The 16059-nt window shown below is 36.9% G+C and overlaps 1 protein-coding gene across 1 annotated transcript in view; it reads right to left on the bottom strand.

The window, feature by feature from the left end:
* The window catches only part of GABBR2 (gamma-aminobutyric acid type B receptor subunit 2), a 1106195-nt gene that overhangs the window by 594096 nt on the left and 496040 nt on the right, over positions 1-16059 (bottom strand). The window contains exon 6 of the mRNA XM_053714581.1: positions 4418-4606. Within this exon, the coding sequence (XP_053570556.1) occupies positions 4418-4606 (189 nt within the window). The remainder of the gene's footprint in view (positions 1-4417; positions 4607-16059) is intronic.

Here is a 16059-nt window from a genome sequence, read left to right as displayed (position 1 = left end):
GGAAAGGAATTCCAGATCTTTTTCTTCCCTGTGCTAGAACTATTAGCAATTGAGTATAAAACATTGTGTGGGTGTAGAAGAGAAAACTGAGGGGAAAAATGTGAACAGAAAGTTATTTCAGGCGTTCTGTGTTATCAATTAAAGCAAAATTTCTGTATTATAAGTGAAATTCTCTCTTGCTTCAGAATGTTGGCTGCAAAGTAATTGTTCCCAGTAAAGCCTTAATACAATTTTAAAGTAATATATTTATGGCTTATTTGCTATCTTTGCATGAATGAATTCAATAGTAGGAATTCTTTTCGCAATAAAATCTTGAGACCTCAATCATACCTAAATATTCAAATGTAAGCCACTATATAATAACACCTATTACTATTCAGCTGCCGATTTGGTTAATTCCGAGAGCGAGCGCTGAAAAAGCGTTTTGAGTCCCACTGGGAGAAAGGCGCTATATAAATACTAGTTATTATTATTATTTGTATTGAAGGTGACTAGATATAAAACACAACACCCTAAAAAGAAAAGGAATGTAGGGTGCCATATAATATATCCAATGAGACCGTTTTTTTTTTTTTTTTCTTTAGAATGGCAACAAAAAGCTTCATATTCACAGATCTGAAACAAACCTATATGTGTACCAAGACTTTCAAAGCATCCTGTTAATTTGCCCAAGGGCCTAATTATGGCATTTTTCCTGGGCCAGATAAAAAAACAAGCTGACACTCACGTGGGCTCCCCTCAGGCAAAGTTTGCTGGATATGGAAACTTTGCTGGGGAGGGCAATATTAGCAGGGAGCATGGATCATATTGTTAAAATGAAATCCTGCTGCCAATACAAATCCTATTACCCTGCTTTAAGTGTATAGGGTATAGTGTCTTACAATCACCTCTACTTTTGAATGCATGTGTTTTTCTATGAGGGTAAAAAGTTTTTGCGGTTTTTTGACACAATCTCACCACATTACAGGTTGCGGAAAAAACAGCAAGATCTGCACAGAAAAAATGTTTACAGAATGTGCCAGACCTGATGGAGGAATTTCATCTACACCTATGGAACCTCCCTGTTTAGCAGAGGCAATGAGACTCATGTTACAATGAGGAACATAATACACTTTGAATTTTGTACTATAAGATTTCACAGCATGTTTTACGCGTGCAATCTAGTTTTATTAGGATTTCTTCAGTGCAAATTAAATAAATTCATTCATATTTAATTAGAATTATTTTTTTTATAAAATACGATTTTTTTTTCACAGCAAATTTGTTATGATTTTTTTAATTTTGACAAAAAAAATAATTTTTAACATATTTTTATTTCTATATTTAATGTAGTCATTTTATATGATTATTAGATTTTTTGTGAGTCTAATTGTAAAGTACACATTGCTTTTACATTTTTAAAATCAGGGACTAGAATTAGGACAGGGGGTTGATAGTGCTTGCAAGATTTCTTATAGGGTCTAAAAAGCCCAGAGAGCTTTAGAGAATCAGGCCCCAAGTGCCTTGTCAGTCAATAAAATTGGCTAACATGTTTTAGATAAGATGGCTGCAATGGTTTAATAATTGCACTGCCAACACACTGCCATATGAGATATACTCACAAAGGTTTGTCTGTATACCACCTCCATAAGGGTGGTTATTAAGTGATTGTAGCCATCTTTGGTTGAAGATTTTCCTCAGTGCTGTTTACCATCCAAAACGATGAGGTAGATTTATTAAGGGTCGAGCAGACATGATTCTATGTAGCGAATCATGTCCGCTCGACCTCGCTAAATGCCGACAGCGTACGCTGTCGGCATTTAACATTGCACAAGCATTTCCTGTGAAATGTTTGTGCAATGCCGCCCCCTGCACATTTGCGACCAATCATCAGCAGGGGGTGTCAATCATCCCAATTGGATCGGATTGGGATGATTACAGTCCGCCACCTAAAAGGTGGCGGACAAGTTAAGAAGCAGCAGTCTTACAGCCTCTTCTTCTTAACTTAAGCTTCCGGTGAGCCAGAATCTTTGGGAGTAGATTGCAGTTTCTGCTGCTTGTTAAATCCCCAATGTGTCAGCTGGGAGGCTAACAAAGGTCCTAGAAGATGCATATTGCAATTAGAGGTGCTTGATATATTTTGTTGCAAGAAGCCACCTCTTTACTTTTTTATTAGCTGTTATCTTTTTTCAGTTTATTATTTAATAATATTTATTATTATTATGATTTATTTGTATACTATGGGTGTGTGGCTCTAAAAAATGAGGCGCCCAAATTTGGAAATGGCATACCTCTCTTTTGATCCATTACAGCAGCATTCCAAGGCCTCTATTTATCAAGGTCTGGCGGACCTGATCCGACAGTGCGGATAAGGTCCGCCAGACCTCGCTGAATACAGAGAGCAATACGCTCTCCGTATTTAGCATTGCACCAGCAGCTCACAAGAGCTGCTGGTGCAACGCCGCCCCCTGCAGACTCGCGGCCAATGGGCCGACAGCAGTGGGGTGTCAATCAACGCGATCGTACTCGATCGGGTTGATTTCCGGCAATGTCTATCTGCCTGCTCAGAGCAGGCGGACAGGTTATGGAGCAGCGGTCTTAGTGACCGCTGCTTCATAACTGCTGTTTCTGGCGAGTCTGAAGACCCGCCAGAAACACGGGTCATCAAGCTCCTTTCGGAGCTTGATAGATAGGCCCCCAGGTGTTTATGTGTGACTAATGGATGTTTCTAGAGGATGAACTGAAGTTGTCAAATTGAGTATGATCACAGAGATTTTATACAATGCCCTAAGTCAAGTTCCTCCATTAAGTGCAATACGAAGGGGGCTTTGGCTAATTTGTTCTAGATCCTGCACATGTGGGATTTCTCTTGCTTGTTTAATTTACAGATACCCCAGGAAAAATTCCACTCTCAGGAAACATTATCCATAGAAGATGCTAATTTCTTAGACCTTGAAGGCCGCTTCTAATCTGAATGCATGTTGACAGTTTTTTACCACTAGATGGCGTTAGTTCATTTGTGTCATATAGATAACATTGAGCTCAAACACATGAAGTTACCTAGGAGTCAGCACTGATTGGCTAAAGTGCAAATCTCTCAAAAGAACTGAAATAAGGGGGCAGTTTGCAGAGGGTTAGATACAAGGTAATCACAGAGGTAAAATGTATATTAATATAACATTGTTGGTTATGCAAAACTGGGGAATGGGTGCTAAAGGGATTATCTATTTTTTTAAAGAACAAAAATGCTGGTGTTGACTGTCCCTTTAACAAAATTCAGCATCAAGTTGGTAAAATCTTATACCTTTCTTTGAATGCTTTTTAGAGGACATCAATCCTTTAAAGATATATTGCTTGTTGGTCTGGGGCAGATACATATTTACTGATGAAAACACTGTACACATAATGTAATTAAAAAAATATTTGCTGTTCCATCCAAGATACATAAAATGTTTCCAAGCAGCTCGCCCCTTTGTTTGAGGGGTTGTCAAAGGATAGGTGACCCTCTCCATGTTTGGTGGACTTGTCCCGTCATTGCTCCGTTGTGGCGCAAGACTGAAAATTTATGCCACCGCATGGGCCTGGTTGACTCTCTCCCCCCAGCAATGGCACTTGTTCATACCGGTCTACGCTCTGCCCCCGCACTGAGCCGCATCTTGCTCATAACTATCATGATGGCTGTTAAATTATCAATTGCAAGGAGCTGGAAGAAACCAGAGTGCCCCAGTTGGCAAGCCGTGGTTCGCCTCATCTCCTATTTTCGGTCCATGGAAAGCTATGTCTATGGCTCCCGACACCAAATTGATCTGTATGCTTTAACATGGGAGCCCTGGGACCACCTGGGTGAGGAGGCGATACTCGTGGTCTGAACGGGGGACAAGATGTCCCACACTACTAATCTGCATTCCATAACGATGCCCTACTGGATCCCCCCCTTCCCCCTCAAGACACCCCAGCCACACTATCTATGAACTTATTTATTTACGTCTCTAAGATACTCCCCTCCCCCCCTTTTTTTCTCTCCCCCTCCCCCCCTCTCTACCTCCCTCTCTCTCTCCCCTCTCCTCTTCCTCCTCCTCCCTCTCGCCCTATTCTCCAAAAATGCCTGTGTTCTCCCACGTAGTCCCTCTCTCGTCAGCACGCTGACCGATAGAGCCCAAGTTTTTCACTTTTTACTTTCGCGTGCGCTTTCCACCACTGTTCAGACACTCAGTTAATGATATATTAAAATTATAAGACTTCTTAGTATAATTGATTCCACAACCTGTGATGTACAATGGTGTTAAGTGAGAACCCTTATCTGTTATCCCTACTGCCTTTTTGGGGCAGGATCCTGTCAACAAATGGTTCTCTTTATACGCTTGTGATTTAATTGTATTATTTGTACTCTGTAATGTTATTTATTCTTCAATAAAAAAAAAAAAAAAGATTTGCTTACCCTTCCTGATATTGTCTTTATTTGTTTTGTACTAAGAGGTTCAAAATCCACCCCAATGTATCCTTCCATGGCAGTGAGAAGGTTTTTACTTAAACAGGTGGAAGAATTGGCTTGCTGCCACCACAGTGCTTGGTACCATCCAGGAATAATCCACTGATATTTGCTGCCATACATCTCTTCATCATAAGCCTTTAGATAAAAAAGAATATTGTGAGAAACATACATTTAAAACACCAGCAATAATGTGGTTGATCTAAATAATAGTACAATACTCAATTTTACATGTAATATCCCTTAACCCTTCCAGTATGGTAAATTTCATAGAAAAACTTGCCCGAAATACCTGAGATTTTTTTGCATTTTTGCTGTCACTCCATTTAAACAGACATAGAGCCTTCTTTTTTTAGATTTACCCATCAAAACAATATATTTTATTTTGTAGAAGGCAACCCAATGTATTAATCAAGGCCTATTTTGTTATGTTTCATGCCACCATTTTGCTGCCAAATGCGATCATATAAAAAAAATCATTTAATGACCACTCAATTACATAATTAACGCGTACATAATAAAAAGACAATGCAATAACACTTATTCTGAGTTTCAAATAAGCAGTAGATTTTTTTCTGTCAAATGTGTTTTTTCACCCATTTTCCAGCCCCTTGTATCATGTGACAGACATCAGCCAATCGCAGGCTAGTATATGTATTCCCAGTGAGCTTGTGAATATGCTTAGTAAGATCTTGTTCCCCAGAAAGTGTGAATATAAAAAAAAGCTGTGCAAAATGTGATAATGGAAGTAAATTGGAAAGTATCTTAAAACGGCATACTCTAGCTGAATCATAAGTGTAAATGTGCTGAACTATGGTTCGCATGAATAAAGATTAATTAAGGAAAAAATTTTTTATTTTGGCTTGAGTGTCCACTTAAAGGGACAGTAAAGTAAAAAAAAAATCATGATTTAAATAGGGCATGTAATTTTAAACAACTTTCCAATTTACTTTTATTACCAATTTTGCTTTGTTCTCTTGGTATTAGTTGAAAGCTAAATTTAGGAGGTTCATATGCTAATTTATTAGACCTTGAAGACTGCCTCTAATCTGAAAGCATTTTGATAGTTTTTCACCACTAGAGGGCGTTAGTTTGTGTGTTTCATATAGATAACATTGAGCTCAGGCACCTGAAGCTCCTAGGAGTCAGCACTGATTGGCTAAAAATGCAAGTCTGTCAAAAGAACTGAAATGTGGGGGCAGTTTGCAGAGACATAGATACAAGGTAATCACAGAGGTAAAAAGTATATTATTATAACTGTGTTGGTTATGCAAAATTGGGGAATGGGTAATGAAGGGATCATTTACCTTTTTAAACAACAAAAAATCTGGTGTTTACTGTCCCTTTAACTTTTTTCACAAACTTTGGGTTTCCCACTGAAATTATTTACATAACGCTTGTGCAGTCATAACGCAAATGGTTGTAAAAGCTTCTCTGGGATCCCCTTTGTTCAGAAATAGCAGACATGCATGGCTTTGTCATTGTTTTTAGGTAAGTAGAAGGCTGCTAATTGCAGCTGCGCTCCACACTAAAATCCCCTTTGCCACAGTGTAGTAGACCCATCCCTCCACCTTTACTAGTAAAATATTTTCTGTAGGGTAGGGAGCCCTCCCCTTCCTCCCCCTCCAACTACCCCCCAGTGATAGCAAATACAGATAGTGACACTGTCACTGTATCAGCGATCTGGCTTCATATGGTAAAAGGGGTGCGATCAGTGCTCCCTTACCATGTGAAGACAGATGCCTTCTGCCTCCAGCTGCAGTCTTGGCTGTTAAAGCTGACAGCCCGGATCACAGCATGCACCTTTGGATTTATATACTACGTCAACACAGTACGCTGGCCAAAGTACATTGTGATGTAGTACCTATGTCCATTTGGTGCAACGGATTTAACAGGCACAACTAAAAGTTATTCACAAAAATAAATTAATAACAAATAAAATGCTAGATTAATAATAAGCTTTATGTAAATAGACAATAAATCTTACATGGAAAAGAAGAATACAAATATAATCTGTTTTGCAGGTCTCTTATGTTATTCTAAACCTCCAGAAATATATGCTTGAATTTTATTATCCCTTAAATTACATTTATTTCAAGTCGTTCAGTTAGACATATTAATTGATTGTAAATGTTTATTATTCTTATTTATGGGAAAAGATCACCATATTAAAAAATAATTATCTGCAAGTTTATAAGCTGAGGTACACTTGTTTTTTTAATTAGGGAAACAAGCGTTTTAATGAGATTTTGATGTTACATGTTTATGAAAATATCAATATCCATTAAAACTGGCAGGACATAACACAAACATGAAAGCCATAATGTGTGTCCTTGTGGCTTTGGGGATTGCAGTATAGTAAAGTATCTAAAGTATTTAACAGAGGAAGAAAACATACTCGTTAAAAAGAAAGTAATTAGCCTGATAAATGGCAATATGTTATACAAAGACATAGTTAAGGAAATAAATGTATATTATTCTGACTTGATATGATCCCTTGAAAATTCTCCCATGAGCAAGGAAAACTACATTATTTATATTGTTTCTTTTATTATTATTATTATTTTTTTTAATTTACTTTTCACCTGCTTTCCTACCACCTCAATATGTATGTTTGGATATTACTAATCACCAAAGCTTAGATACAATTCAAGGCTGAATCAATCAACGAATTAAGGGAAAGGATTACTGGGAATGGCTACTTCTATATAATATATATATATATATATATATATATATATATATATATATATATATATATATATATATACCGTATATATATATATATATATATATATATATATATATATATATATATATATATATAATTTGAATACAAAGAGAGAAGCGCTCTACCAGGAACGAACAACAGCTCAGTGGCTTGTTCTATGGCGATTTACCACCCGGAAGCAGCCTCTTTTAGACTAGTGTGCTTTTCACAGAAGAAAACTTTCCTGAAGTATATCAGGGAGTGCAGAATTATTAGGCAAATGAGTATTTTGACCACATCATCCTCTTTGTGCATGTTGTCTTACTCCAAGCTGTATAGGCTCGAAAGCCTACTACCAATTAAGCATATTAGGTGATGTGCATCTCTGTAATGAGAAGGGGTGTGGTCTAATGACATCAACACCCTATATCAGGTGTGCATAATTATTAGGCAACTTCCTTTCCTTTGGCAAAATGGGTCAAAAGAAGGACTTGACAGGCTCAGAAAAGTCAAAAATAGTGAGATATCTTGCAGAGGGATGCAGCACTCTTAAAATTGCAAAGCTTCTGAAGCGTGATAATCGAACAATCATGCGTTTCATTCAAAATAGTCAACAGGGTCGCAAGAAGCGTGTGGAAAAACCAAGGCGCAAAATTACTGCCCATGAACTGAGAAAAGTCAAGCGTGCAGCTGCCAAGATGCCACTTGCCACCAGTTTGGCCATATTTCAGAGCTGCAACATCACTGGAGTGCCCAAAAGCACAAGGTGTGCAATACTCAGAGACATGGCCAAGGTAAGAAAGGCTGAAATACGACCACCACTGAACAAGACACACAAGCTGAAACGTCAAGACTGGGCCAAGAAATATCTCAAGACTGATTTTTCTAAGGTTTTATGGACTGATGAAATGAGAGTGAGTCTTGATGGGCCAGATGGATGGGACCGTGGCTGGATTGGTAAAGGGCAGAGAGCTCCAGTCCGACTCAGACGCCAGCAAGGTGGAGGTGGAGTACTGGTTTGGGCTGGTATCATCAAAGATGAGCTTGTGGGGCCTTTTCGGGTTGAGGATGGAGTCAAGCTCAACTCCCAGTCCTACTGCCAGTTTCTGGAAGACACCTTCTTCAAGCAGTGGTACAGGAAGAAGTCTGCATCCTTCAAGAAAAACATGATTTTCATGCAGGACAATGCTCCATCACACGCGTCCAAGTACTCCACAGCGTGGCTGGCAAGAAAGGGTATAAAAGAAGAAAATCTAATGACATGGCCTCCTTGTTCACCTGATCTGAACTCCATTGAGAACCTGTGGTCCATCATCAAATGTGAGATTTACAAGGAGGGAAAACAGTACACCTCTCTGAACAGTGTCTGGGAGGCTGTGGTTGCTGCTGCACGCAATGTTGATGGTGAACAGATCAAAACACTGACAGAATCCATGGATGGCAGGCTTTTGAGTGTCCTTGCAAAGAAAGGTGGCTATATTGGTCACTGATTTGTTTTTGTTTTGTTTTTGAATGTCAGAAATGTATATTTGTGAATGTTGAGATGTTATATTGGTTTCACTGGTAAAAATAAATACTACTATTTTGGGCAATATAATACTGTATATACTGTGTGTGTATGTATATATATATATATATATATATATATATATATATATATATATATATATATATACACTATATACAGTATATATATAATATATATATATATATATAAATATATTGTGTGTATGTATATAAATATATATATATATATATATATATATATATATATATATATATATATATATATATATATATATATATATATATATATATATATATATATATATATATATATATATATATATTAGGCCCTCAACTAATATTGGCACCCTTTGTAAATATGAGCAAAGAAGGTTGTGAAAAACTATCTTTATTACTTAACCTTTTCACCTTTTGTTCAAAAAATACACAAAAATATTATGCTCTCATGGATATCAAACCATTGCAAACACAACAGCCTCTTTTATGTGTGTGTGTGTGTGTCTCTCTCTGTCTCTAGCCTGTGTGTGACAGAATTTTGTCAAGATATTGTGAAAGTTAAAAAACTAATATTTTATCCTAATAAAATACAGATTTTCTCATACATTTTTCACTTTATACTATGCTATGTTATTCTGTGGGATCCATTCTCTAAATAATAAATAGATGAAAATATAATGTATACACTGCATAAAATAACAGTGGAGTTGCTGATGCTGAGATGGCATGGAGAGGTTTGACAGACTGTTAGTTAATATTAGGTATGTGCAAAATTTGTTATTTGGATATTCCTTTGTCAAACTGATTCAAAGGGCAAGATTTATAAAAGTGAGAATAAGAAAATTCTCACATTTGTCATAAAAAAAAACCTCACAAGTCACAAATGATATCACCATATTTATGAAAGGTTATATGCCAATAAAGTTGCAACTTTTCATATGTGCGAACAAATTGACTCATAACCATTCGCAAGTCTTAAGTATATGCAAATACGTTTTCTGGAAATGCCTAATTCTTGTATTAATCTCTATTGGCATTTTAAAATGCCCGTATATATTCGCAGTTCTCATATATTTATGAAAAGTGGTACATGCAATATTCACTGCTTTTAATCTCGCCAATTTGTAGGTTGCGAGGGGTGAAAAATAAAGTGCGATATTGTTGTTTGCCTGGAGAGAAAATGGAAATATGTCTTTTTCTTGCGGTATCTAGGGTTAGAAATTGCCCAACAACGAGGCGCAGATACTGAATAATAATATATAATATATTATAAGAAAGTAAAATAATTTAAGTGCAATTGAAATAAGTGTATTAAAAAGAACGAAGATAAACTCCAAAAAACGGGCAACCTTCCTTAATGAAAGAGAGCCAAAGAAGGGGCAAAATAAAAATAACTTTAATATATAAGAAATAACATTCTTTTAAACAATCACTAGATTAAAACAATAAACCATTTACCGGTCTCTAAAATTAAGATTGATAAATAAAGTGAAAATGACATTTTCGCAAGAAAACTAGAATCAGTCATTCGCTTGACATCGCAAAAAAAGTTTTGCTCAAAAAATGTCTCTAGAATTTTGATAAATACTGACGACATTTTTGACTTTGTGAACTATTGTGAAAATAATCGCGACTTTTTAGGCGCATCTTTTCGGGGCTTGATACATTTTGCCCAAAATATGACCCCGGATGGCAGCATTCCACTTTTTTCAGCTACTGTATATTAGTGTTAAAACCCAACACACAAAGATCTGTGCTAATCTAAATAACTAGCTAATATACAACACTGAGTGGTAGTTTTGAAGTGAAGAATATGTGTAACGTTTATGGTAAGAGACACTGTTCTTATTTTTACTAACTCTGTAATGGCTTTTTAACGTCTTCAATTCCTGTATTATTCATTGCAAACCTAGTCATTCAAAATATAGAGATGGGTTAACTTTGATAATTTAATCAAATAAGCTTTTTTTTAATGCATATAAATAAAAAGGGGTTGGAGAGACTGGAGAGGTAATTCCAGTATTAGTAGAATATTTGCTAATAGCATATCTAGAGTCACCAATTCCTATAGTACTATATGAAGTTCAGATTTTTAAATAGACAAATGAAAGAGGTTTAGTCAAATGTTGCCTGCACTAACTTTGGATTAATAGTAAATAGAAAGCTAAATGAACTTTGCTATAAATTTAATTCACCATTTATGAAGCTGAGAAGTCAGCTTCTGAGTCCTTGTGTTGTAGACATATTATGATATCTGCCACCTCACAGATAGTGTGGTAGTGGATTTAAATAATTCTGAATGCATTAACCCTTGATTATTTGGTTGTGCAAAATCAGGGACTGCAAAAGTAAGTACTTGTTAAATCAGAAATACAAACAGCTAGCACCAAATGCAGGTTCCTTTGCTTAGAACCTTGTCTTACAAGTAGTGTGCAGTACATATTTTTTGCAATGAAGGTTGTACTACAGTTGATATTGTTAATACAGAAATTCCCCCTTTTTTAAGGTTTCCAGTACACTATACTTTAATTGAAAGGGTTAAAGTACACTTAGGGGCAGATTTACTAATGACTGTCCGACATGATATGCTGCAGTGTATTATGTCCGACAGAAATAGCTGAATGCCGACAGCATACGCTGTCCGCATTCAGCATTGCACAAGCAGTTCTGGTGAACTGCTTGTGCAATGCCGCCCCTTAAAGGGCTAGCAGGGGGTGTCAATCAACCCGATCTTATAGGATTGCTTCTTAACTGCAGTTTCTGGCGAGCCTGAAGGCTCACGCAGCAACAGGGCGATATGGCCCCATTCGGGCCATCATAAACCCTAACATTTATTTCAGCACATTAATTTGAATCATAAAATTTCGGACTCATCACATTCTAAACAAATTTCCAATGTTTGCCAAAAATTCATTTTTTTGCAAATCTTATTTCAAATGTAACATTGGATATAGGGGAAAAAAATTAAACATGAACATTTAAGATTCAAATGTTGATTCTTATAAACATATGGGCTCCTTTTCAGAAACTGCGATAGCACCTTCAGATCGCCTTCAGCTACAGGCTCACATGAGCGACCCTGAAGCTGAGAGTTAAGAATCAGTGACTTCTCCGAACGTGGAGTTTTACAGCCCCTCCTCGAGCGTGGATAATCAGGGATGGCATTGCACATGAGACAAAGGGGCCGATTTATGAAAGTGCGAGTGGACATGATACGATGTAGCATATCATGTCCGCCGCACATTGATAAATGCCGACAGCATACGCTGTCGGCATTTATCATTGCACAAGCAGTTCACCAGAACTGCTTGTGTAATGCGGCCCCCTGCAGATTTTCGGTTAATCGGCCACTAGCAGGGGTTGTCAATCAGCCAGATCGTATAGGATCAGGCGGATTGATGTCAGCAGCTTCAGAGCAGGCAGATAGGATATGGAGCAGCGGTCTTTAGGCTCGCGCGGAAACAGGGGCATCAAGCTCCATTCGGAGCTTGATAATTTGGCCCCAAAGTGTGAAATTTTCAATGTGGCAGCGTAATGCTGCCTGCCAGCTGAGATGCTAGGCAGACAGGGGCAAAGATATCTGCCCCTCTATGTCCAACCCTTGGTAAATGGACCCCAATCTGTGAGAATCAACATTCAAATTAGTAAATTTTTATTCTCAGGTTAATTTTTAGAGAACTCACCATTTGAAATTTTAAATTTTTCTGTTTCATCTATTTTATTAATTTTTTTTTAAGTAGAATGTTATGTTCAGAATAGGGCAATGTAGTATTTGTTGACATAATCATTTGTTGGCTAAAATGTGAAATGCTGAGATGTGGCTGAGACATTCATTCTACTACTAGAATGTAGTTTTTGAAAATATGTTACCATCCACAATCAGCTGTTCTATAGCTGATGTTTCACTAAGAAAAATCTTAGTACATTTAAAAATAAATTCTGCTTAAAACTCTGTCAATATAATTCATAGCATTTTTGTAACACTTGTGAAAACTACCATCTGGAGAGAAAAAAGCTGTCATTTGAATGAGTGTAGTTCAACTTCCTATTTCTTCCTATTTCAACTACAAATACATTTTATTATTGGTTTCTGAGCTACTGTGACACCTGTGTAGAAATACAGGACCACAAAGTGAGTATGCTAATAAAGCTAGTTAATTTGTGTCTTATGAGAGTATAGCATATAGCAAGTTTACATATATTCATTAGTATTAACAAAACAATCGCCTAGATTACGAGTTGTGCGTTAGGGTAAAAAAGCAGCGTTAAGAGGTCCTAGCGCTGCTTTTTTACGCCCACTACTATTACGAGTCTTGAAGGTTTAAGGGCAAAGCACACTTTTTTGGCCTTACAGCAAAACAACTTACGTAAACTTCTTAAAGTCTTTTTTCTATGGGACTTCCATAGCGCCGGTATTACGAGTCTGTCCTGGGAGGCCAAAAAGTGAGCAGTACACCCTCTCCTGTCAAGAGTCCTACCGCATTTAAAAGTCAGTAGTTAAAGAGTTTTATGGTACAACGCTGTAACATAAAACTCATAACTAAAGTGCTAAAAAGTACACTAACACCCATAAACTACCTATTAACCCCTAAACCGAGGCCCTCCCGCATCGCAAACACTATAATAAAAATTTTAACCCCTAATCTGCCGCTCCGGACACCGCCGCAACCTACATTATATTTATGAACCCCTAATCTGCTGCCCCCAACATCGCCAAAACCTACATTATATTTATTAACCCCTAATCTGCCACCCCCAATGTCGCTGAATCCTACTTAGAATTATTAACCCCTAATCTGACACCCCCAACGTCGCTGCCACTATAATAAACATATTAACCCCTAAACTGCCGCACTCCCGCCTCGCAAACATTAGTTAAATATTATTAATCCCTAATCTGCTGTCCCTAACATCGCCGCCACCTACCTACATTTATTAACCCCTAATCTGCCATCCCCAACGTCGCCGCCACTATATTAAAGTTATTAACCCCTTAACCTAAGTATAACCCTAAACCTAATACCCCCTAACTTAAATATAATTACAATAAATAAATATTCCTATTATTAACTAAATTATTCCTATTTAAAACTAAATACTTACCTGTATAATAAACCCTAAGCTAGCTACAATATAACTAATGGCTACATTGTAGCTATCTTAGGATTTATTTTTATTTTACAGTCAAGTTTGTATTTATTTTAACTAGGTAGAATAGTTATTAAATAGTTATTAACTATTTAATAACTACCAAGCTTAAATAAATACAAATTTACCTGTAAAATAAAACCTAACCTAAGTTACACTAACACATAACACTACACTATAATTAACTAAATTAACTAAATGAAATACAATTACCTAAATTAAATTAGCTAAAGTACAAAACAAAACAAACACTAAATTACAGAAAATAATAAACAAGTTACAGAAATTTAAACTAATTACATCTAATCTAATAGCCCTATTAAAATAAAAAAGCCCCCCCCAAATAAAAAAAAAACCTAGCCTTAACAAAACTACCAATAGCCCTTAAAAGGACCTTTTGCGGGGCATTGCCTAAAAGTAATCAGCTCTTTTACCTGTAAAAAAAAAAATACAAACAACCCCCCCAACAGTAAAACCCACCACCCACACAACCAACCCCCCAAATAAAATACTATCTAAAAAAACTAAGCTCCCCATTGCCCTGAAAAGGGCATTTGGATGGGCATTGCTCTTTTGCTGCCCAAAGTACCTAACCTGAAAATAAAACCCACCCAATACACCCATAAAAAAAACCTAACACTAACCCCCTGAAGATCGGAATTAAGGTAGAAAAAAATCCTATTGGCTGATGCAATCAGCCAATATGATTGAAGTTCAATCCTATTGGCTGATGCAATCAGCCAATAGGATTGAGCTCGCATTCTATTGGCTGATTGGAACAGCCAATAGAATGCCAGCTCAATCCTATTGGCTGATTGGATCAGCCAATAGGATTGAAGTTCAATCCTATTGACTGATTGCATCAGTCAATAGGTTTTTTTGTACCTCAATTCCGATTGGCTGATAGAATTCTATCAGCCAATCGGAATCTAAGTGACGCAATCTTGGATGACGTCACTTAAAGGTACCTTCATTCGTCGTTAGTCCGTCGGATGAAGATGATGCTCCACGTCGGATATCTTGAAGATGGACCCGCTCCGCGCCGGATGGATGAAGATAGAAGAGGCCGTCTGGATGAAGACTTCTCCCGGCTTCGTTGAGGACTTCGGCCCAGCTTGGATGAAGACGTCTCCCGGTAAGTCGATCTTCAGGGGGTTAGTGTTAGGGTTTTTTAAGGGTGTATTGGGTGGGTTTTATTTTTTTGGTTAGGGACTTTGGGCGGCAAAAGAGCTAACTGCCCTTTTAAGGGCAATGCCCACCCAAATGCCCTTTTCAGGGCATTGGGGAGCTTATGTTTTTTTAGATAGTATTTTATTTGGGGGGTTGTTTGTGTGGGTGGTGGGTTTTACTGTTGGGGGGGTTGTTTGTATTTTTTTTTTCAGGTAAAAGAGCATATTACTTTGGGGCAATGCCCCGCAAAAGGCCCTTTTAAGGGCTATTGGTAGTTTATTTTAGGCTAGGGTTTTTTTTTTTATTTTGGGGAGGGGCTTTTTTTATTTTAATAGGGCTATTAGATTAGGTGTAATTAGTTTAAATATCTGTAATTTGTTTATTATTTTCTGTAATTTAGTGGGGGGGGTTGTACTTTAGCTAATTTAATTTAGCTAATTTTATGTAATTTATTTAACCCCTTAATGACCGGACCATTTTTCAATTTTCTTACCCTTAATGACAATGGCTATTTTTACATTTCTGCAGTGTTTGTGTTTAGCTGTAATTTTCCTCTTACTCATTTACTGTACCCACACATATTATATACCGTTTTTCTCGCCATTAAATGGACTTTCTAAAGGTACCATTATTTTCATCATATCTTATAATTTACTATAAAAAAATATAAAATATGAGGAAAAAATTGAAAAAAAACACACTTTTTCTAACTTTTACCCCCAAAATCTGTTACACATCTACAACCACCAAAATACACCCATTCTAAATAGTTTCTAAATTTTGTCCTGAGTTTAGAAATACCCAATGTTTACACGTTCTTTGCTTTTTTTGCAAGTTATAGGGCCATAAATACAAGTAGCACTTTGCTATTTCCAAACCACTTTTTTTCAAAATTAGCGCTAGTTACATTGGAACACTGATATCTTTCAGGAATCCCTGAATATCCCTTGACATGTATATATTTATATTTAGAAGACATCCCAAAGCATTGATCTAGACCCATTTTGGTATATTTCATGCCACCATTTTACCGCCAAAT

Source organism: Bombina bombina, chromosome 5, assembly GCF_027579735.1.
Source record: "Bombina bombina isolate aBomBom1 chromosome 5, aBomBom1.pri, whole genome shotgun sequence".
In the NCBI taxonomy this organism is placed as follows: domain Eukaryota; kingdom Metazoa; phylum Chordata; class Amphibia; order Anura; family Bombinatoridae; genus Bombina; species Bombina bombina.
This window is presented reverse-complemented; position numbering and strand designations above follow the sequence as displayed.